Consider the following 24,903-nt stretch of genomic DNA (forward strand, 5'->3'; position numbering starts at 1 on the left):
CATGTAGTTCAGTTGGTTAGAGTGTCATCCTGATATGCCAAGGTTGTGGGTTCCATCTCTGGTCAGGGCACAAAAATGAAACAATCAAAGATTGCATAAATATGTGGAACAACAAATCTCTCTCTCTCTCTCTCTCTCTCTCTCTCTCTATGTCTTTCTCTCTAAAATCAATCAATAAAAAACAAAAAATATTCAGCTGTATTGGAAACTTTTTTCTAAATAGCAGCTCTTTGTAGCTGCTATTTAGAAAAAAGAGAATATTTTCTAAAATGCCATTTTACCTTGCACAATGACAGCTGCTACCACTCAGCTCAATTTAACAGAGCTGTAACACCAATCACACTCTGCATTATAAAGGGCAGGTACCCAGGCTTTCCAGATCATGATTTTATTCTTAGTAAGTAGTTTAGGACATGAACATAAGATAAGCTTAACTAATTGTTATAGGATTAAATTAAAATTCTGAGTATTCAGGCAAGCTGTAGAATCTATCATTAGAATTCACATTCATACTATTCATTCAAATATTCTGCTAGAATAATTTGCAAAAGGAATAAAACACAGTGATTGAGTGCCCAGCTGATGTAGGTGCTAGAACATACTGAGGCATTAACTTCCCAAGTGTACCATTAGGTGGCATTGTTCTTAAGTTTCTGTTCTGCTTTTTTTGTTTTGTTACCACTCCTATGAATTTAACTTTCATTTCTCTTCCTTTCCCTGTGGGGAGCTCCTCCACGGAGAGCTGAACTCTGGCTTGGTGAGTGAATCTCAACCAGTTCTACACCTGATGTTCTCCACTGAGTTTAGACTCCTGTACTTCTCCTGAAGGTAAGTGAGCCAGTTTCTGAGGAGAAAAGGAGGCTTTGAGGGAACAGATTGAATGTGTTTGGTGTCTGTAATGGTGGTTCTGAGCTGCTCTGCTTGTGCGTGTTTTTGCTGAAGTGGCAGAAGGGGAACATGGAGTCTTGGGGACAAGTGACCTTTAAAGAAGGAGGTTTTAGAAAGGCAGAGATTTATTTGTATCTTGGAGGGACCATTATTTCCCCAGTCTGTGTTACCCTCATCTTCTTCTTACTCCGTAGTTTTGACTTTCTGCCTTGTCAATATGAAACAGAATACTCTTTCTACCCCCACCCCACACCCACCAGGCAGATAATCCCTTCATCTTTTTCTTCAGTGAAGTCTGTTTGATGGAGCCCTCTTTTCCCTCTTCATAAAGCAAAAGGTCTTGGTAGGGCCACCTGAAATGAAAACCCCTGTCTGAATGCATGTGTGAGAGACAGGGTCTTAGGGACTTGCCAGGGATCACCCATTTTATTGCTATTCTTGTACTCTTGTCCTGGTAATTTTTGGGAAGCTGTGCACAATCTTCCTGACAATGGCCAGCCCTTTGGCAAGCCTGAGAGGTTGGATGATCACGTTGCTGCTCACCTCTGTAGCTCCCATGTGGTCACTTGTGTCTTTGGGGACCAGGCACAGGGAATTTGTTGTCCCCTGAGTGCCATGGCTTATTCTTGCCTCAATGTATCCCATGACCCTCTGGTATTCCTTCCTGTTTTTGATGGTTTTGTTCATCATCTAGACATACCCTTCTATTGTTTATTATTTCAATCCCTAACTCAATTTTCCCTTACAATAAGCTAAGAAATGGATGTGGTAATTTTTCTGGGGGAAAAAAAACCCTCTATTCTTTTTCTTAAAACATTTAAAAAATTTTAGAGTTGTTTAGCTTCAAATGTATAATATCATGATTACACATTTATATAACCTAAAAAGGGATCACTCTGATAATTCTAGTACCCATGTGACACCATATATAGTTAATACAATTATTGACTCTATTCTCTATGATGTATTTTACATCCCCTTGAAAATGTTCTTTGTATCTGTGCATCTATTGTTATCCTTGATCATTTATTTTGTTGTTTTTTTTTAGATTCCACATACAAGTGAAATCATTTGGTATTTTTCTTTCTCTGTCTGACTTATTTCATTCAGCAAAATACCCAATAGGTCCATCCATGTTGTTGTAGATAGCAAGATTTCACTCTTTTTTAAAGTTGAACCATATTTCCTTATATGTATGCACCACTCCTTTATCCATTCATCTTTCAATAGACACTTTGGTTGCTTCCATATCTTGGCTATTGTAAATAATTCTGCAATAAACATATGGATGTATATGTCTTTTGGATTTAGTGTTTGGGTTTCTTCAAATAAATACACAGAAGTGGAATTGCTGGGTCCTTCCTTGTCTGTTCTTATAGCTTTTATATTTAAGTCTATTTTGTCTGGTAGAAATATTGCTTCCACAACTTTTCATTTGTTTTTATTTTCCTTTCAGTCTGTGTGTGTCTTTTCATTTGAAGTGAGTCCCTTGGAAACAGTATATATAAGGGTCAGTCATTGTGAGTATTTAATACATTTGCATTCAAAGAAATTATTGATAGATATGTACTTATTGTTATTTTACTATTCATAATTTTTATATATTTTTTACTCTGCTCCTTAAAGAAAATGCTTTTATACTTCTTGTAATACTGATTGGGTAGTGATTAACTTCTTTAGCTTTTTTTTTTTATGGGTAGCTCTTTACCTGACCTTTGATTCTAAAAAATATTTTTGCTGGGTAAAGTAAGAATGAATGTAGGTTTTTGCTTTTCATCAGTATGAAATTTCCATGCCAATCTCTTCTGGCCAAACAAAGTTTCTGTTGATAAATCAGCTGAGAATCTTATGGGAGCACCCCTCTAGTTAACTGATTGCATTTCTTTTGCTCCTTCTAAGATTCTCTATTTGTCTTTAACATTTGGCATTTTAATTATGGTGTGTCTTAGTGTAGGCCTCTTTGGGCACATCTTATTTGAGACTCTGTGAGCTCCTGGACTTGTATGTTGAGTTTCTTCACCAGGTTAGGAAAGCTTACAGCCATTATTTTTTCAATATGTTTTCAATTTCTTTCTCTTTTCTTTTCTGGCTCTCCAATTATGCAAAAGCTGTTGTGCTTGAAGTTGTCCAGGAGGCTCGTTATATTGCACTGTCCTCATTTTTTCGATTTTTTTTCTTTTTGCTGTTTGATTGGGTGTTTCCTGCTTTTTTTATCTTCCAAATAACTGATTTTATTCTCTGCTTCATCTACTCTACTGTTGATTTCCTGTAATGTATTCTTTATGTTATTTAGTGTATTTTTCATTTCTGAGTAGGTCTTTTTTAGGTTTTCTGTCTCCTTTTTTTATGTGTCTTATCTCTTTAAGTTCTCACTGAGATCATCTATTCTTCCCCTAACCTCACTGAGCAACCTTATAACCAATGTTTTGAACTCTGCATTTAGTAGATCACTTGTCTTCATTTTGTTTAGTTCTTTTTGTGGATTTTGTTCTATTATTTCATTGTGATATGTTTTCTTGTCTTCTCATTACCACTGCCTCCATGTGTGAGTTTCTAGGTATTAGGCAGAGCTGTTACATCTCCCTGGCTTGGTAAAGTGGCCTTGTGTAGTAGGAGTCCTGTAGGACCCAGTGGCTTAGCTTCCTCTGTCACCTGATCTGAGTACACCAGGTGCACCTACCATATGGGTTGTGTGCTTCCTCCTGTTGTAGTTGAGCCTTAATGATGTTGGAACATCAGTGGTGATGCAGACACTGGTCTGCAGTGTCCGCAGCATTGTGGACGAGACAAATTCACATGGACTACCGAGTCTTGTGGAGGAAAAGGGACAGCACTGCCACTCAAGGGGAGAGTGCCCCGACCCTTGCCTTGATAGGCTTTTATTGCTTTTCTGGGCACATTACATTGAGGAAGGTCCTCATTTACTAAGTACAAGTTCGCTTTAGGTGGTTACATTTTACAGAAAACAAAGGAGATGATGTTGCTAATTATATCAAAAAAAGAAGGATATTTGCAAATGTAAAGGGAAAAGTGGTTGAACTGGTTACACTCATCCTTGGAAGGTTTAGCATAGATTTTAGGAAGTTACTTTAAAGATATACAGTAAGCGTTTGCTGCCTCAATTCAGGGTGAGGGAGTTTTAGCAAAAAGCAAGTCTCAAAGTGGCCTAGGTACAATTCAGGCCTGATTCCCCATGGGAGAACCCATCTGTGGGCGTGAGTCCTGTGTGCCGGACCTCACTATCCACTGGCCTTTCCAAGTGGGAGCTAGGCCTGAAACAGGGTGCAGCCAAGAGGAGGGCCCCAAATAGGGATTTGTAATGGGGTCGAGAACTCAAGGTGTCCAGGAAATACTAGAAAAATATATATAAGATGTCCTTACCCCCACAAGCCTGAACTGGGGGAAAGGACACATGGAGCAGGGCCATTCAGAGCTGTTTTGTATAACAATAGCTGAGCAGCTAACCTCTGGCATGGTCATTTAACATATCTATAACCTTTAACTGGTTTCATAGATAAGTTAAATAGCTGTGGCCTTGCTTTGAGCCAGGGGGATGGGAGTGACTTCCACCCAAGATGTAACTGGGAAGCAACTTCCCCTGGTTACAGCACCTTCGTGAGAGCTTGCAGAAGATTGGCTCCATGCGTTGGTGCCACGCCTGCCCAGACTTACTATGGCAGCCCAGTAAAGCTGGAAGAATGCGGGATTGCTGGCAGGTGTAACTGATTGTGGGAGGAGTTGGAAATGGGGCTGCAGAGGAAGATTTGTGTTGGGATTTAAACCTGGGTGCTGTAGCCATAGGGACAGAGGACCACGCAGTTTTGGAAGAGAAGGAGGACCATGTGGTTTTGGGGGAGAAGGGAGAGGATTACGCAGCTTTGGCAGAGTGAATAGGAAAGGACCATGTAGTTTCAAAGGAGGAGAGAGGAACACGCAGTTTTGGAGGAGAAGAGAGAGGACCACGTGGTTTTGGGGTGTTCCTTGTTGCCATGCGGCTTAGGCAGCAGGACAGACTTTGCCAGGAAGAAAAGGGGAGAGAGGACTCTTGCTGGTGGGCTGTGAGAAGGTGCCACATGGCTTTGGATTAACTGGAGATTGTGGCAGCCACACAGCTGATGGTGCCGGGATCCTGAATCACGGACTTCTACTTTGTTTCCTGAGATACGGTACCCCAACTGGACAGAGGGAGAAGAGGTTAGGACTGTATGTCTGTGGGTATTCTAAAGGACTTTAGTATTTTAATGAAGACGTTAAGTCATTACTCTGAGTCTGTGTAACTTTTAAATAAATAATTTCTTTCCTTTTCACCAGTCTCTGGCATTGAGACGTCTTTCCTCTGGCTGCAGGCATTGCAAACCTAGTAGGTGTGCAGAGGGGAACCCCAGAGAGAGAAAGGGGATATCCTTTCCATAATAGTATATTGTGACCACCCCCCGCCCCGTCTGTTCTGTAACAGGCCCATGCCATGCAGAACAGTCTCCTATACAGTGGGAGGGATTACCCCCAGGCCGATAGGATGGGAGGAGTGGCTGTGACTACTGTGAAGAATTTGCTGTGCTGGGGACACCCCGTTACCAGGACATTTTTCAGCAGGGTTCAGGTACCCACTGAGTGCATCCTTGAATGTGTTGCTTGTGGAGGTGGTTGGGTGGTGCTTCAGCATGGTTTGAAGCTGTCCACTGGGTATACTGCCTCTGGGCCCTCCTGGCAGGTACTGGCCAAGACCAGCTGCCACCTGTGCCCTGCAATGGGCCATCTGACATGAGCTACAAAGAGATCTGCAGATGACTGCTACTTGTGCTGGACTGGAGATACCTGGAGAGTCTAAACTGTGAACCAAGGCTAGGTGATGCTTTTCCCAGGACTGTGTCATCTTTGCAAGTGGTACAGGGTACACAGAAGTCAGATGTTGCTCATTGGAGCAACAGATTGTTGCTTCCATACAGATTGTTTCTATGGAAATGCCTCAGGATCAGGTTGGGTGGGGCCAAAAGTTGTTTTGGGTGGGGTTTCAGGGAATCACCAGGGCTGGGTGAACAGTGTTAGCCACATTTATGGATACTCAGATATGGTACCCATCTGCCAGCTATGTCAGGTGAAGGCACAGCAAAGTAACAGCAGCTTCTGCCAGCACTTCTGTTTGGGCGAAACCTGCTCCTTCTCCCCTCATCCTGAAAGAAAGACAATTCATTTCCTCCTTGTATGTCCCTAGCACCTTTGGAGCTGCTGCCCCCATGCTGGCCCTCAGAGGTAGTGAATTCAGATAAGTTTGTGCATGGGCCCTTTTAAAAGTGGAAACCTGGGACTCCAGGAACCTCCATCTCAATCAGCCAATATCTCCTCTGCTGTTCACAACCAGAAGTTATGGGTAGTTCTCTTCCTGCTACTAGAACCCTGGGCTGAAAGTTCTGGTGTGGGGCTAGGACCCCCAGTTCCTCAGAAGGGACCTCTGAAGCTGAGAGTTCCTCGCAATTTTTATCTGCCACATGTGGGTGTGGGACCAGCCCATTCTGCATCTCCACCCCTCCTACCAGTCTCCGTGTGGCTGCTTCTTTATAGTCCTAGTTGTTGAACTTCTGTTCACCTAGATTTCAGGCAATTCCAAATGATGGTAGTTCTGTAGTTTAGTTTTAATTTTATGCCACTGTGGGAGATGCGAGCACCATGTGTACCTACACTGCCATCTTGGCTACAAGTCAAAAGAACTCCATGTTAATTTCACCTTTGATCATTTTGTACCTTGATATCTCTTTTACACATGTTTCGATGTGTATTTTCCTTTTCTCCTCCTTTCAGAGGTCGGGAGTCTGTGCCTTATACATGCACCATGCCCATATCTGATCTACATTAATTGGCTCTTCTGATAGGGGTTATCAGAAGTCCCAAATACAGGAGAAAATAAGTTTTTATAAATGTTGAACATATTTTATTAAAATCACAAGAATGAGTGCATATACCTGTGGTATGAACTGTATTAACTTCTATTGAACCTACAATAACTATTAAGTACCTACAAAAATTATATATCCAGACATGAAAGAGAAAGTAAACATGCAGAAAGTGAAAGGTGTTATAAAACAGAATAAAAATTACTATGTTATAAATGTAAAAACAATGAAAGAACAATAATAAATCAAAAGGGTTACAACAGGATAAGTTATCTATAAACCACTGTTAAAAAGCTTTGCAATTTTAAATAGATTTCAGATTAGGTCTCAGTGTGGGAAGATGATTTTGAGTAGAGTGTTCGAGGAAATGATGAAACCTGTCCTAAGTGATTAAGAATCAGAAAGGTGGCAAGAGTGTGTTGTGGGGAAGTTAGGCTGAAAGGGTGAAGAAATAGAAGGGGATATGTAATGTAACCTAACTGGACCATGATAAAGTTATTTGCTGACAGCTGTGCACAGGGAAGAACCCCAGACCAAACTCTATTTAGATATCTCATTTACATAGAACATACCTAAATGGAATTTCAGGTGGAACTTGGACTTATAAAATTTGACCTCCCCTTTGTGGAGGGAAACACAATTAATGTTGCTACCTGAGTTTGTGTCTCCAGGCTGCAGCTCCTTTTGCTCCAATACATACTTTTTATTCTTTGTTACCCTCTAAAATCAATTTTGGTTTGCATTTCTGACTGTACCTTGGGGAGGACAGAGAGACCCTGGGGATAGGAGGCAGGGCCTCCTGGCATGGTTCTTCGGGTGTGCTCTCAGTGATATCTTTTGCAGATACAGGAGGTACTTTATTCCTGTCACTTCAGTCTTTTAAGAAGCCAGACTGTGTATATAATTGTGAAATTTTAGTAAGCACTAAGATGAGCATGAGCAGAGTAGGAATGATGGGCCAGGTACAGAGGGTCACCAGAGTGGAGAGCCCCAGGTAGGCAAAACTTTAGCAAGGGCAAAACTACTGTCTCTTGCACAACTACCCTATAACCCCTGGAAATAACCTGTAGGCCTCAAATGTGTTTTAGCTTCAGGCCCAGAAAGGCAGCAAGGCCAGGCAGAGTGATGCCACTGCTGACATCCGCACCAGCTACAATGACAAATGATCCCCCTCCTCTAGTGCTGACCAATGTGTTGAAAACTAGATCCTGAGGAGACACAAGGAGAAAGCTGATGAATGTTCCATTGAGATCTTCCCCTGAGAATTCAGAAAAAAGCTGCCGGGACTGAGGATCCAGTGAGGCTGTCTCTGTATGGAGCAAGCCCGAAGCTTTCCTCACCCCCTTCTTTTCCAGGGCTCGCTCTCTCTCCTCTGAACATGCCTGAACCTTTTTTCCTTTTCTTTTCTTTCATCTCTCAAAGCACATGTCTTTCTTCTCTCTCTCTCTCTCTCTCCCCGCTCTCTCTTCCCCTTAAGCTCCAAGGGCCCTACTTTTGCCTCTGTAACTTGTTTCCTGAGCCATTTCTCCTATGGTCCCCTTCTTCTACCTCTGTGATTTTCTGAATAAACTCTTTCTTATAATTTGAGTCTTGGCTTTGAATGCTTCTTTTAGCCAGAACTCAAGTACCGAGATTGCTGAACCAAGTTCCAGTCTGACTCCACTGGTTAACAACCGGTGCTATTTTTGACGCTTACAAAACTACCATTTTTTATGTAAGCCTAGTAATTACAAAGAACCAATTACTTTGTAAAAGCCCATGAACAAACTTCCAGGGGCCTAAAAGAAGCATAGTAAGCTATGAGTTACATGTCACTTATGAAAATTAAGGTCAATGATAACTGGCATTTAAAGTCTATGTGGAGTCTGTAGTCCAAATGTATTTTACACATTTGTTCATTTTTACTCTCTATGATGTTGCCTTGCAAGACAGCCGACCCTCCACTTTATTGTAACCTGGCAAGAGCCCCTGGCCCCGAACCCCCGAAAAACAACAGCAAAACCCAGCCTACTAGATGAATAAGCCAATATTACCTTTACAGGAATAAAGAACCCCGACCTGATGTTGATCCTTTGTTCCCACATGATCTAACTCCCCACCTTTTTACCTCATGGTATGTCTCGTCTCTCATCCCCTGCTCTCCATTTCTTTTATCTCCTTGTTCTAAAAGCTGTCGTCATCTCTCCCCTGGGCAACAGTGCATGCATCCTACTCACCTTCCCAACTCCACTGTCAAAGTAAAAATGTCAAAACTTGGAGAGAGTTTTTTAAAAAATTTATTTGAGCCGAACAGAGGATATGCCTAGAAGCAAGACCACAACAGACTGAGAAAAATCCTCCTAGAAAGGCAGTTTTCAGCTTCTTTTATGCATTTTGAATTAAGGAGGATACTAAGGAATATTACACAGGAGTTGGCAAAAGAAAGGCAGGAATTACAGGATAGTCAAGATTATGTGCTGTCTTGAGGGTGGTGGTCACACTTCTGAGAAGTCTGAAAATGGGACATTTTGAAGGTGTGCTAAACCTAAATACACAGAAACAATGGACAGGCCTTGCTTAAGGCAAAGATAATCCTTTGAGTAAAGAAGTTATGTGCCTGGGGGGTGACCTGCCCAGTTAGGAATTTACGATCAGATCTCCCTATGAGGTAACTATCCATAGAACCTCTCTTTCAGCTACTCCAACAACATTGTACAGCCCACAAAGTGCAGAGCTAATCACGTTCCCTGTGTTCGCTGGTGGGAAAATGTGGATAATTTCTTTTGTTCCTAGAAAACAGTCCCTAAATGTTATATATTTGGGAAGTGCCATATATCATGGTCACTGCAGGCTCGTGTGATATCAAAAGCCTGGCAGTTTTGTGCACACCAACCATACTGGCATTTACAAACTAAGACAAGGTGATATATATCTTCCATAAACAGGCCATTTCCTCTTCCTAATACTTTTTTTTTCTCTCCTTTCGTTTTTTCATCTTTTTCATTGGTCAGTTCAACCTTTCTGTTTTCAAGTTGGAATTATTGGGCAACCCTTTATCTGCCCCCATTATTGGACTTCCCAACAGAATGTACATTTCTCTTTCAGTGTTTTTCACACCATCTCATTTGCACATATATATGGCTGATTATTTAATTTACTATTTACTTCCAGGTGAACGTCAAGATCCTAGTGGTTTAAGCTCTCTGTTTAGACTCACTGTGGTGTTTATGAATATTAGCCCAGTTATTAGCATGTAATTCATTGTCAGTGATAATTTGTTGAATGATCTTTCCTAGTATTTTGAGACTTTTATTCTCAAGACTGACATTAATTTCATCTGTGTTTCTCTGTTTTTAGATGTGTGACTGAATCCTATGAGTATATTTGTATCATCTCTCTTCCTACCACCCACATACATATACACATTTTATGTCCTATAAATGTCCTTGGCAAACTTCCAGGCCAAGCTGAAATTTCAGTCTTTACAAATACAAGACTCCCAAAAACCTCCTATCTGGTCTGTATCCCTTCACTACCACCCCTTCCCCCATTTGGTAGTTGGGTCAATGATGGTACCTCAGTTTGTCATTGTTTGATTCAGTGGAATAGGAATAGATCCCTGAAGGGAGATCCCAAATATTAGTTTCATTTCAATTCTCTGTATTGAAGATAATGATTTTCTTAATTCACTTACTATTTCTATGTACACATCAGATAAAGAGTTTACTTTTGCCATGTGTGCAAACACATTGTCACACAGTATATCATGATAATAAGAGAAGTTGTAAATGTGCAACAAGTGATGACAATGGTTAAACTGTAAACAAGCAAATGAAAACAGGTCTTTCTGAAAAACAAACATGTCAGGAGGAGAGTGAGTCCTACTGATACCAGGGGCAGCACTGCCTGCTGAGAAGAGTAGGTATAAAAGCCAGGAAGCATGAGTGGCTTGGTGCTTTTATCATCAAGGCTGTGTATAGCTTAGGAAAGAATAATCAAGAGAGATGGAGGGTCACACAAGGACCTTGGCAGAAAAAGTGTTAGGTCATTTTTTTAGTAAAATAATAAAAATAACAACAGTTTCATATATAAAGTTATAATTTGTCATTTGAGATGATCCAGAAGTTAAATGTTTGAAATTTTTATGCAAAATCTTTATAACCAGGCTTCTAACTTCTTTCCTTGCTTCATTTTTTTTTTCCTTCAATTTTGGTCACTGCCCGCTTTGATTTCTAAACAATTATCATGATTTATTCATACATTTGTTACTCTGCTCTCTTTTAACCTTTACCATCAGGCCAGGAGCTGTGAGCAAGAGAAATATTGGACGTCAGGAAAGTAGGAGAAGGGGAGAAGCTGCGATGGCTTTAGGAATGCTGATGAACATGAAGGAGGAGGTGACCTGCCCCATCTGCCTAGAGCTCCTGACAGAACCCCTGAGCCTGGACTGTGGGCACACATTCTGCAAAGCCTGCATCACTGCAAACAGTAAGAAGTCCATGGTCAGCGAAGAAGGAGAGAGTAGCTGCCCTGTGTGCCGAATCAGGTACCAGCCTGGGAACCTGCGGCCTAATCGGCATGTGGCTAACATAGTGGAGATGTTTCAAAAGGTCAAGTTGAGCCCAGAGGAGGAGCAAAAGACAGATCTCTGTGAGCGCCATGGAGAGAAACTCCTGCTCTTCTGTAAGGAGGATGGGAAGTTCATTTGCTGGCTTTGCGAGAGGTCTCAAGAGCACCGATGTCACCACACTCTCCTCACGGAGGAGGTTGCCCAGGAGTACCAGGTAACAGACCAGGATGGAGGAAAGACAGGACAGAATATAGTACTTGATGGGAAATCTCTACTTTGCATTTGGCTGTAATTACCTTGCCAATGTATTTTTGAGGCCTGTGATCACATTTCTCCCTATACTCAGCTTCCAAGGCCAGAAGGACTTTTCTGTGCATTCCACACAATTACAAAATGGTGTGGAGACTCAAAACCAGAAGTAGATATTTTTATAGCTTGTGCTAATAAGTGGAGGTTTAGTGTCTAAGCAAAGCTGTCATTGCCCCTTTGAACATGAGGGGCAAGTGGGCAGCTGGGTGGATTCATGTCTAAGTTCTTTCCTTACTACAGGATCAGGTTTCTTCTTCAAGGACACGGAGAATCAGTCTTCTCCTGACGTGGGAGTGGTAATTTCTATCACCTGAGTCTTAGAGAAAATATTCACCACATCAGGTTTCCATCAAGTCACAGATTCTAACTGTTGTTTCATAGTCATTGTACACTATAGTTTCTTCAGAGATTGGCCTGATTTCCCCCCATTTTTCCTCTATTTTGATGCTGGAAAAGCCCATAGCTTGACTCTGATGTGGTTTCTCTTCACAGGAGAAACTCCAGGCAGCTTTGGACACGCTGAGGGCTGAACAGCAGAAAGTTAAGAAGTTCGGTGCTGACATCAGAGAAGAGAGAACTTCCTGGGAGGTAGGAGGAGACTCTTCTTGAGGGAGTTAGACAAGGATCTGGGTAGATCTCAGTCCCAGGGAGCTCCCTTCCTCCTGTTCCCTGATGGTTGACATGTCCAGAGTTATTGATTAATCATTCTTTATCCTTTCCCTAAAAGGGATTGTGACTGAAAATGAACCTGTCACAAATTAACACAGATATTTGTAAGTTAGTGATTCTCATAGAGAGTCTCTCTGGTAAGGATAGCTAGTGACTTCTCTTTTCATTTTTGTCATTATTTTGAGCCTTTAACTCCTCCAGGGGAAAACAATTGCCAATGTCTCGTGGCTCTGTCCTCTGCTTCTCAATGTTAGGCTGAGGGTGGGGGTCATGAGTAATGCAGGAGGCATGACAGTCCCACACAGCTGTGTGAAAGCTGAGCCACACCCAGGGTCCCATTTTGGTGCAGAGTTGGCTTGAATAATGCAAATTGGAGGCCAATATTTTAGAATGTGATTAAGAGAAAGTAATAGGAAATATTACTCCATACAGGAAATATAGCCTCCCCAAGCATTGGTCCCCTGCTTCCACCTCACTTCCCTGTGAGAACTTCCAAATCAAATACTTCTTTATTCTGGCTCCCAGTCTCTGCCTGGTAGCCTGAGTTCCTCTCTGTCTTTCTCATTCCTGAAGAATCAAATAAAAAATGAGATCCGAAGTGCCCAGGATTGTTTTAAAAAACTGAGAGACATCCTGTACAGCAAGGAGCAAGAAGAAGTGCAAAAGCTGGAGAAGGAAAAGAGAGATATTTTCCATGTCCTGGAACAGTCCGAGAGTGAGCTGGTCCAACAGAGCCTATTGTTGAGAGATCTCATCTCTGAGCTGGAGCTTCGGTTGCAGGGATCAACGATGAAGATGCTGCAGGTAAGACTTGGGAAGAAGCCCCAGCACCTGAACTTAAGGAAAATGAAGACTAAGATTCCTGCACTGCTGTGTGGCTGTGCTGTTTCTGGTGGTGACACTGAGGTTCCCATGGTCTTGCAGTGACCTTTTCCTGCATCTATTTCAGAGGTTATAGGAATAACTGTGTGCATGAGTAACAAGGAAAAATCTTGTGTTTTTTTAAATTAATGTATCAATTTCAGTGCAAAAATTTGACTATGGCTAAAAGGTCCATTGTGTTTAATTATATTCTATAGGCCCGTATATCTATGATCTAGTCTAGAATATTTTTGAGATACCTCTCAATGATCCAAGATTTTTTCCTTAGAATGAGTTGAGATTTTTCTCCTACTTCTGTGTTTTTCTGAATAAACAATTATGAAGAATTGGTATTATTTCTTTAATTATTCAATAGATGCACCACTGAAACCATCTTACTCTGGGCCTTTCTTTTTTGGAAAAGTTTAATTTTTTTTACTTGTATTAGGTTTTCTTTTTTAAAAAAAATATTTCTTTAGTCAATTTTTCATAGTGTACATCATTGTAGAAATTTGTCCTTTTTAATTTGTCAGATTTGTAAACATGATATTATTCATTATAATCCTTTAGAATTTCTTTTATTTCTACAGTACTTACAGTAATTTCCCCTCTTTTATCCCAATTTCAGTGATTTGATTTTATTTTTTATCAATTTAGTTATGTTTGGTTAAGTGTATTTCAAGAACAAACTATATTGCTTTATTAATTTAACTATTTTTTACCTTTTTATACAACTAATTGTGCTGTTACTTATATAGTTTCCTTTGTGTGTTTACATGTATATGCACACATGTGTATGAGTAGGTGTGTATGTGTTTGTGTGTTGTATGCTTGTGTGCTTACTGTATTTAATTTATTGTTCTCTTTATAGTTTCTTAATGTGGTAATTTAGACCGCTGATTTGACAGAACCTTTTTGTCATTGTTGTTCAAGTACAGTTGTCTCCATTTTCACCCCACCATGCCCCCCTGCCCCACCCATCCCTGCATCCCACTCTCGAACCTACCCCCTTTGGCTTTGTCCATGCATCCTTTATACATACGTGTTCGCTGATGGCCTTTTCCTTATTATCCCCTATTATCCCACTCCCCTGTCCTCTTTGGTTACTGTCAGTTTGTTCTTCATTTCAATGTCTCTGGTTGTATTTTGCTTGCTTGTTTGTTTTGTTGATTAGGTTCCAATTATAGGTGAGATCATATGGTATTTCTCTGTTACCACATGGCTTATTTCACTTAGCATAATGCTCTCCAGTTCCATCCGTGCTGTTGCAAAGGGTAGGAGCTCCTTCTTTCTTTCTGTTGTATTCCATTGTGTAAATATACCACAGTGTTTTAATCCAGTCATTTACTGATGGGCACTTAGGTCGCTTCCAGCCCTTGGCTATTGTAAATTGTGCTGCTATGAACATTGGGGTGCATATAATCTTTTCTGTTATAGTTTTTAATATATAAATGCATTTAAAAATTATATTCCCCACTTTTGGTTTATTTACTTTTTAAATACAATTTACTTGTTTTCAAATTTCCTTTTTGATTACATAATTGACTCGGGATATTTCAAACTCTTTTGTTTAATTTACAAACTCTTGGTGTAAACTTTTTATTCTTCTCTGTCTCATATTTAATTTCTTTCTAATCAGAAAACATATTTTAGGATTTAAACCTATTAAATGTATCGATGCATGTTTATTGCTTAAAATACTGCATGCCCAAAATTATTACATGAATTTGATTTAACAAGTGTGTTGTGAGTTCACTGGGTGACAGGGTGTGTAGATGACAGTTAGGTAAACCTGGTTCATACTGTTGGATGTTGCATCTACATTCTTGATGATTTCTTTAATTATATGTTTTAAAACTTTTTATTGTATTTTTCCATTACCATTTACCCCCTTTATATATTTATATCTTTGATTTTTTTTCTTCTTGTTCTTAAGTCCCTTTAACATTTGCTGTAATATTGTTTGGTGGTGATGAACTCCTTCAGCTTTTTCTTCTCTGAGAAGCTATTTATGTCTCCTCAAATTCTGAACAATAGCCTAGAAATCTAGGTTGTAGGTCATTGCTTTTAATCACTTTCAATATTTTGTGCCATTCCCTTCTTGCCTGCAAAATTTTCATTGAGAAATGAGCTGATAGTCTTATGGGAGCCCCCTGAGAGATAACTGCTTTTCTCTTGCTGCTTTTCAGATTCTCTCTTTGTAGTCTTCTTCTCTCACTGGGGCTTTTAATGCTTTCTATCTCAGTTTTTTATGTTTCCAATATCTTTGTTGAAGTTCTCATTGAGATCATCCATTCTTCCCCTAAGTTCAGTGAACATCCTTATAACCAGAGTTTAGAATTCTCTTTCTGGTAGATTGCTTGCCTCAATTTTCTTTATATATTTTTCTGAGGTTTTGTCCTGATCTTTCATTTGGAACATGTTTCTTTGTGTCATCATTTTGGCCGCCTCCCCATGATTATTTCTATGTATTATGTATATCTGCCAAGTCTCCTCATCTTGGCAGATGGCCCTATGCAGTAAGTGTCCTTTGCAGTATCCCTGTTCATCTGAACTGGGTGCTCCAGGGGTTTCACTTGTGTGTGTTGTGTGTCTCTTCTGTCGTAGTTGAGCTTGATTACTGTGGGCACATCGGTGGGTGGGATTGGCCCTCAGGCTGAGTGGCTGTGAGGAATAGCATTGGCTATCGTGAACAGGCTATTGGGTTTTTTAAAAATTATTTTTAAAATTTTTTAAATTAATTAATTTATTTTTATTCAGTTACAATTGTCTGCATTTTCTCCCCATCCTTCCACCCCACCCCAGTCAGTCCCACCTCTCTCCCCCACTTCTACCCTCCCCCTTGATTTTGTCCTTGTGTCCTTTATAGTAGCTCCTATAGACCCCTCTCCCCACTATCCCCTCTCCACTCCCCTCTGGCTATTGTTACAATGTTCTTAATTTCAATGTCTCTGGTTATATTTTGTTTGCTTTTTTCTTTTGTTGATTATGTTCCAGTTAAAGGTGAGATCATATGGTATTTGTACCTCACTGCCTGGCTTATTCATTTAGCATAATGCTCTCCAGTTCCATCCATGCCATTGCAAAGCGTATAAGCTCCTTCTTTCTCTCTGTTGCATAGAATTCCACTGTGTAAATGTACCATAATTTTTTGATCCACTCATTTGCTGATGGGCACTTAGGTTGCTTCCAGTACTTGGCTATTGTAAATTGTGCTGCTATGAACATTGGGGTACATAGGTTCTTTTGTGAACAAGCTATTGTAACGGTGCTGACTCAGTGGAGTGGGATTCACTTTAGCAGGGCTCTAGTGCCTGCTGAATCCACCCTTTGGGTGTGTCATTTGTGGCGCTAGTTGGGTGGTGCTCTGGTGTTATTTGAAGCTGGCCACCTGTTTTTTTGGTTTGGGGCCTTGGAAGGGGCTCTGGTGTAGGCCAATGTCAGTGACTGCCTGTGTGTGGCCCAGTGCCACCTGGTACAGACTACAAAATGTGGTGTTGGTGTTTGCCTGTTCTGGGCTTGGAGATGCCTTAAAGTGGTTCTATGGTTAACCAAGGTCAGCTGCTACTACTGTCTGTCTGCAGCTGCTTAGCAAGAATTAAAGGGCATCTGAAGTCAGTCACTGCTTGTTTGCTGTTTGTGGACCCTTAAGAAGTTTTAGGAAAGTTAGGGTGTTGGCTGGCAGGTGTCCCTGTATTTCTGAAAGAGATTTGGCCAGAGGCTTTACTTGTGTTTGGTGGAGTCTCAGAGAATCACTAGAATAGAGTAAGAGTGGTGTTAGCCAGGTTAATGAAGACTCAGATTTGGCATTGACCTGGGCCTACAGGCTGTGTAGGGGCAGGGCTCAACAAGAGAAAAATGGCACCTGTTGATACTTTAGTCCCTGGGAGAGTTTCCCCTCCAGCCCTCCACCTGAAGCCAGACAATTCAGTTTCTCTCTGAATGTCCCTGGCCTTTGCAAGATTCTGCCCATATTCTGGGGCATAGGACAAGTGTTAATGAGGGAATCACACTGTGCAAGGGCCCTTTAAGGAGACACCTGGTTTGCAGGAGCCCTCTATCACATGTGGACTGAGACTCTGCTGATTCTCACAGCCAGATCTTGTGGGGATTCCTCATGGTACTTCTGTCTGAACTTGCTGTGGGTCTGGGATTACTCGTTCCTCAGTAGGACCTCTGCAGCTAAGATATTTCTCCCATTTCTTAACCTCTACATGCGGGTGTGATACCAGCCAGTTTAGTCTCTGCCCCTCCTACCACTCTTGAGGTAGATTCTTCTTTATATCTTTAGTTATAGGAATTCTGTTCAGCTTGTCTTTGTGTGATTGTGGGAGGAGATGCACACAATATTTACCTACTGCACCATTTAAATAAGAATTCTATCCTTTTACTTTTGCCATATTTGTATCTTTGAACCCAAAATACATCTGTTGTAGATAGCAATAATTGTAATTGCTTTTTATTGAGTCTGACAGCTTCTGCCTTTTAATAGGTGGATTAAGACAATAACATTTAATGCAATCGTTGATGTAGCCCTATTTAATTTATATTGTTATTTGCTTCTATATATTGCCTGCTGTTTTAATTGTGCTCTTTCTCATTGACAAGCTTCTTTTGAGTTAAACAGATATTTTTAGTATAAAACTTTGTTTTACTGTTTTCTACTTTTGTGGTGTTTGCTTTTCTAATTACAACATGTGTCCTATTTTCTCATGATCTACTTCAGATTAATACTAAATTAATTCCAGTAAAATATGGATACTAGCCTCTAACATTGCTTTATATTCTTCCAGCAACAACACAGTGATGGTTTAACATGGGCACTTGATCCAATGCAGGCCAGTGCCATGAGGGCCTCAGAATTATTTGATGTAACTGGGAAGACAAGTTCTATTTTTTTTCAGGAATTTATGAGAGGAGATACATGTTTTCTTCATGAACTGAGGATTAAGTCAATATAGAAGCATAAATAGAATTTGGAGAATGACATAGACTAGATCTTGATGACAATGTTGGAGCTTCAAAACTAAGCTTTGATTAAAGTCACAACTGTCCCCCAAATTCCTTTTCTCTACTTCATCCATTTTTAATTGTTTTTGTAATATACAACAGCAAAGCCCTAACACAGAAAGCAAAGTAATTTTTTTGTGTAGACCCATAAGTTGGCCTGCTTTTTGGTGCCATGGAAGAAGTTAGTCTGAGATAAAAAGAACAAATATATTGGAACTTACGTGTTCAAAGAAATAAATCAGTGATGGTAAATACTTTAGATGACTAAAAACTGTTAACAGTGTGGACTAAACTGGCTTGGTAGAGAATGAAATGCAGGTAAACATTGTAATGTTGAAAACAGTGACTGAGTGGATATCGGTAAGATAGACAAAGGGGTGTAAGGGAGGAGACAATTTGGTTGGTGAAGAGTAAGGTACATATGAGACACCCTAAGTTACTGGTTCCTGTGGCTTCTTTACTAGGGAATATATTAACCTGCATTTAAGAGACAAAACCGAGTAAAAATAAAGGCTTGGAAATCAATTGCATGTGTGTGTTTAATTTAGGGAGTGAATGAAGTCAATTATAGATATTGTATAAAATGAGGAGAGACATGAGAAAAGCATACATTAATGCATTTTTTTTTTGCTAGTACCCTCAGCAGAAGTCAAGTTCTTGAGGAATACTATAATTACTCGTCTTTGTTTCTCCCAATTATGGCATGATGCTTGACAAATAATAGTACATCACTTTACATGCATGTTGAATAAGTGAACAACCCATGAATTATTCAAATTGTCTTAGGGAGAGCCTTATGAACATGGGGAAAATATCATGGACCTGGTGTTTTTCTCCAAGTAAGTCTTATCACCAGATAGTGGAAGATCATGCTGTACTTCCACAAGGGTCAAAATTCTTTTTAAATTGTAGAAAACCTGACAACTTTAAGTGAGTCTTCTGGAATAATTGACCTGGGTCTTGTCTTTAATTTTTGGCTCACATTGGGACCATAGCTATTCCCATCATATCACAGTGTTGTGAGGATGAGATGAAGCTTTGTAAGTGAGGGGGCTTATTACTTATTGACTTACGTTTTCTCTTTTCTCTTTAGGATGTGAATGGCATCTTGGAAAGGTATGTGTGGGAGACCAGAGATGAACATTTTGTGCTATCAAATAAGGTTTAAAGCCATTAAAGTTATTTGGTGGTTTTTTAAGTATATTTTATTGATTATGCTATTACATTTGTCCATTTTTTTCTGCCCTTTATCCTTCTCACCCTGCACCCCCCTTACTCCAGCATTTCCCTCCTTAGTTCATGCCAATGGGTCATACATATATGTTCTTTGGCTTCTCCATTTCCTATACTATTCTTAACCTCCCTCTATCTATTTTGTGTCTACCAATTATGCTTCTTAATCCCTGTACCTTTTTCCCCATTCTCCCCCCTCACCCTCTCCACTGATAACCCTCCCTTCTCTACTTCTAGAGGGTCTCTACTTCTGTGATTCTATTTCTGTTGTAGCTGATTGCTTAGTTTGGTTTTTTTGGGGGGAGGGGAAGTTCAATTGTTGATAGTTGTGAGTTTGTTGTTATTTTACTGTCATAGTTTTGATCTTCTTTTTCTTAGATAAGACCCTTTAACATTTCATTTAATAAGGGCTCAGTGATGATGAACTCCTTTAACTTGACCTTATCTGGGAACCACTTTATCTATCCTTTCATTCTAAATCATAGCTTTGCTGGATAGAGTAATATAGATTGTAGGTCCTTGCTTTTCATGACTTTGAAGGCTTCTTTCCAGGCCCTTCTTGCCTGTAAGGTTTCTTTTGAGAAAGCAGCTGACAGTTTTATGAGAACTCCTTTGTAAGTAACTGTCTCCTTTTCTCTTGCTACTTTTAAGATTCTCTCCTTATATTTAATCTTGGGTAATTTAATTATGATGTGTTTTGGTGTGTTTCTCCTTGGATCCAATTTCTTTGGGATTCTCTCTGTTTTCCTGGACTAACATATCTAGTTCCTTCACCAGATTGGGGAAGTTTTCCTTCATTCTTTTTTCAAATAAGTTTTTAATTTCTCTTCTTCTCCTTCTGGCACCCCTATGATTTGGATGTGGGAATGTTTAAGGAGGTTCCTAAGACTCTCCTCATTTTTTTGAATTCTTGATTCTTCATTCTGTTCTGGCTGAATGTTTGTTTCTTTGGTTTGTTCCAAATAGTTGATTTGAGTCCCAGTTTCATTCCCTTTGCTGTTGGTTCCCTGTATATTTTAGTTTATTTCACTTTGTATAGCCTTCACTTCTTCCTTTATTTTTTATCATACTCAGTCATTTCTGTGAGTATCCTGATCCAGTGTTTTGAACTCTGCACCTGATAAGTTGGCTCCCTACTCGTCGCTTAGTTCTTTTCCTGGGGTTTTGATGTGTTCTTCCATTTGGGCCATAGTTCTTTGTCTCAGCCCACCATTTACATTGTAAGGGGAGGAGCCCTAGGTATTCGCCAGAGCGAGGTAACCCACTTCACTGCATTGTGGTGCTGTATGTTGGGGAGGGGTCAGAGAGGGAACATAGCCACTTACTTGGCTCTTGCTCCACTCTCAGTCACTTCCCTCGCTTCCCACAAGCAGATTCATGGGTGGGCAGACTTGTGTACATTCTAAAGTCCCATGGGACCCTCCAATGGATTCTCCTCTGAGACTGAGAGCTTCTCCTGTTGCTGCAACCCCCAAAGATTTTCACAGCCAGAGGTTTAGATGCTTTAGTTTCTTACACTGAAACCCTGGGTTATGCAGTCTGTCTTACTCCCCAGTTGTTCCTCCTGGCTTATCTACATGCAAATCTGGCATATCTTGGTCTGCAAGCTCCCACCTTCCACCCCATCTTCCCATCTCTGCCCCTCCCACTAGTCTAGATGAATGTTTTTAACTCCTTGTTTGTCAGACTTCCGTACAGTTAATTCTCTGGCAGCTCTGGTTGTTTTTTGTTTTTAAATTGGTTGTTATCCTTCTTTTGGTTGTGCAAAGAAGCAAAGCACATCTACCTATGCCTCCATCTTGGCCAGAAGCCCTAAAGTTATTTGGTGTTTAATTAGAGTAAAATATTGCTAAAGGGAGAAAAATCTGGGTGCAGTTTTACCTTAAGTTTATGTTCACATATTATGGTTTGCATGTTATATAACTGTTGAGACTGGACAAGATTCTACAGTAGGGAATTTAGGTTGGGGAAGTTGCAGAATCTGTGATAGTAGCACTTAGGGATGAGATGTTCAGTATCAGATCCATGTGATTTTAGAAATTTTACTCACCCAGTGTGCCTGTATTTAACTGAGTATTTCATAGATGCTTGATCTATAGTGGGTAGGTTATATCTTCTTTACTTGCCAAATACCCAGAATTGGAGATAGCTCTTTTATATTTAAATTTATGTTCTGGGAATAGGAGAGATCTAGTCCTTCTACATGGTTCTACATGTTATTTTCCAAAAACAGACCTCAATCACAAAGAATATTTTGGCCCTGGTGCAAACAATTGATCCCTTTTGATCATGCATTTTTGAAGCCAGAATGAAAGGGCCACACCTTTCTCTCTAAGTTTGCACACCTACCTGGCTGCATCAAGCTCTTCAAAACCATGAAATTTAGACCACTATTAATATGGTATACATAATGTTTTCTTTTCCAAGTGTTACAATTTTTCCCAGAGAACCTGAAATGTCAGATGTTATTCTTAGGGCATCCCTACTGGGGAGAAGACTTTAAAGGTCTTGATGCCCTCCAGAGAGTGTTCCCTCACTCGATGTATCTCAAACAACTAGGATATGGGTTCTGTAATCTCACTTTCATACAATATCCCTCCACATCCATTCAGTTACTTTTCCTCACATTATTTCATTTTTACAAACCAAAGTTTCCTTTAAAAAGAATTTCATGTAAATTTATATGATTCTAGGAGTTAGAGACATATAGGTTAGTTGTCATTTTGAAAGGAATAAACTGTACTTCTGCAAGGTCAAGGCCTTCCTAAGATCACACAGCATGTACTGAAAAGTTGGGCATGAATACATTCCTTTGGCTACAAGGTCACATGTCTATTCTTTCCTTTCTCAGGGTCTACATGGAAGGAGGCTTAAGTGCTTAGTGGGGTGAATACACAGAATTCAGTAGTTTTGGAGAGACAAAAAGTGTAGGGATCTTTTTTTTTTTTGTCATCCTAGTAGTCAGACCTTCACTCTGAAGAGACCAAAAATTCTCTCCAAGGAACAAAGGAGAGTGTTCCGAGTTCCTGACCTGAATGGGATGCTGCAAGTGTTTGATGGTGAGGATGGCTGAGCAAGTGGGTGGCTGTGGGATTCTTGTGATGGTGGGAGTTAAAGAGGGAGGAGGGTTCAGTTTCTAGGTGTGGATAGAGGAGACAAAGGAGGAGGGATATCATGTGCTCATATTTAATGGGGAATGGCCAGCTGTCCTATTCATCTCTCATTCTGCCATTTACTATCTCACATAGCCCCAGTCTCTCCCCTCATCTGGAGAGGAAATAAATTCTAGTGCTGACTCCTTTGCTTATATTTGATATTATGTATTTTTTTTCATTTCAGAGCTGACAGATGTGCGCCGCTATTGGGGTAAGGAAAAATCACTGTATCATGAAGACTGTCCTTATCCTCTTTCAGAATTTTGGGTTTCCTATTATGTCCCTTGTTTTAAGACCCAAGATCCCTTTCCCACACACACACATACACATTATGATTCAGCAGTGTTATACCTATTCCCAGGAATAAAATTAGGTTCTTTCCAGTTTCTATTCATGTTATTCTCAAGCTCCCACTACAATGTCACAAATACAAATATGTCATATCCCTCACCAAACCCTGTAATTTTTCTACAGTTCACATTACCCTGGACCCTCCAAAAGACAGGCGAAATGTTGCCATTTCTGCAGATCATAGACAAGTGAGATATGAATACCACCGTGACTCACAAGTGCAACATGAATTCTTTTTCGGCTTTGATATTAACCGTCAGGAAAGCGATTATGGTGTAGTCGGTGTACCATCTATCACATCAGGGAAACATTATTGGGAGGTAGATGTCTCAAACAAACATACCTGGATCTTGGGGGTGTGTTCTCAAAAAGTCCCTAATCTCAATCTGTTGCATGAGTTCAATGGGGTGTTTGTTGATAAAAAAGTTGGCTTGAATCAACAGTTTTTCTTTAATGATCAACCTAAAATCAAAGTCTTTAGTGGTGGCTATTGGGTTATACAATTAGTAAATGGATGTGAGTATAATGCTCTTGTGAAATCTTCCTTCTCTAATCTCTTGAAATTACCTCTCAGTCTGACTGTCCCTCCCTGTCGTGTTGGCGTTTTCCTAGACTACGATGCTCGCACTGTCTCATTTTATAATGTCACAAACCATGGGTTTCTTATCTATAAATTCTCTTCATGTTCCTTTTCTCAGGAAATGTATCCATATTTCAGTCCTATGACATGTACTGTCCCCATGACACTGTGTTCTCCAAGCTCTTAAATCTCTTACACCCTCACCCACTTCTTTGTAGCGCTTCTGGCCTTGGGTCCACCTAAGGTGCTGAGCTTTTCTGCAGTATTCTCACCAACTTTTTATTGCTGCCTCCCCCTCTTTTTTCATTTCAACATCCTTCATTCAACAACAGAGTGTAAAATTTGCCCTGTGTCAACCATATTTTTCTCAATGTCCTGTTTGCGCTAGTAAAGAATCTTAATTCACTTTTTTCTATCATCCTAAATAAAATGACTAATGCCTAAAAAAATGACTAATACCTGTATGACCCTGATGTAATTTTGTGAGAATGAAACAAATGTTTTCAATAAGTTCCATTATTTTAAACACATAAGCAGTAATCAAATATGCTGTCTCTTCATTTTTTGTTTGCCTCTAACTGTGACTGAAATAAATGATTTTAAGAATACATATTATTTTACTTTCTACCTTATTACCTTTACTTTGTTTTAAGAAATAAAATAACTTGATGAAAGAATTACAATGTTCTTTAAATTTTAGCTAAATGTAAAATAAACGTTTTTACCATTTTAGCTACCTAGTCTCCATCTCCCATCCCCATATTTCTGGAGTAATTCTAGTTCATTGAAATTGAGTTTATATTAGCTTTGTTTACTCAGTTTTAAAGACTTATTATTCACAGCGATACGATGAGTCAGAAGTACAATTGTGGGTTTTCCTAACAACTGTGTAGGGAAGTGTTTCGTTGCTCAGGTCACCCTGACATTTGCAGTGAGTTGAAAATTCTTAAGAACAAAGAGAAAAACCTGTTCTTCTGATGAGAGGGAATGTGGAATATGTTCATTCAAGATTTGGTGGGATCCCAATGTCTACTACTTTAAATATTAATCTCATTTAAAACATAACCCAGGCATGTGCCCTGACTGGAAATCAAACCAGTGACCTCTCAGTTTACAGGGCAATGCTCAATCCACTGAGCCACACCAACCACAGCATTTTTTTTAAAATAGAGCATTATTTTTTTGCATGTGTACTAAGCTAGAAGATAAAATGCAGTCATCCTAAATAATATAAAAGAAGGCAAAAAAGGAGCAAAAGGCAACACAGAACATATATGAAAAATATTAAACAGGTAAAAAACTAAAATATAACATGTTTATAATCATATTAAATATTAACAAATAACAAGTGTTGGCAAGAGTGTGGAAAAAAGGGAACGATTCGGCACTGTCCGTAGGAATGTAGATTGG

General features: G+C 39.9%; 1 protein-coding gene across 3 annotated transcripts; it reads left to right on the top strand.

Moving 5' to 3' along the window:
* The first annotated feature begins 683 nt into the window (after window positions 1–683).
* LOC112317581 (tripartite motif-containing protein 5) lies at window positions 684–24,101 on the top strand. Of its 3 annotated transcripts, XM_045183608.3 has the most exons (9): window positions 687–828; window positions 2,345–2,408; window positions 11,053–11,539; window positions 12,127–12,222; window positions 12,877–13,107; window positions 19,268–19,290; window positions 22,366–22,466; window positions 22,747–22,773; window positions 23,037–24,101. In XM_045183608.3, the coding sequence occupies exons 3-9, from the start codon at window positions 11,117–11,119 to the stop codon at window positions 23,678–23,680; spliced, it is 1,545 nt and encodes a 514-aa protein (XP_045039543.2). In that variant the 5' UTR covers window positions 687–828; window positions 2,345–2,408; window positions 11,053–11,116; the 3' UTR covers window positions 23,681–24,101. The 3 variants fall into 3 exon arrangements, with proteins under 3 accessions (XP_024430434.2, XP_045039544.2, XP_045039543.2); XM_024574666.3 differs by lacking the exon at window positions 2,345–2,408 and having other exon boundaries at window positions 684–828; XM_045183609.2 differs by lacking the exons at window positions 2,345–2,408; window positions 22,366–22,466; window positions 22,747–22,773; window positions 23,037–24,101 and adding an exon at window positions 22,259–22,358 and having other exon boundaries at window positions 684–828.
* The last annotated feature ends 802 nt before the right edge of the window (window positions 24,102–24,903 follow it).

Source organism: Desmodus rotundus, chromosome 5, assembly GCF_022682495.2.
Source record: "Desmodus rotundus isolate HL8 chromosome 5, HLdesRot8A.1, whole genome shotgun sequence".
In the NCBI taxonomy this organism is placed as follows: domain Eukaryota; kingdom Metazoa; phylum Chordata; class Mammalia; order Chiroptera; family Phyllostomidae; genus Desmodus; species Desmodus rotundus.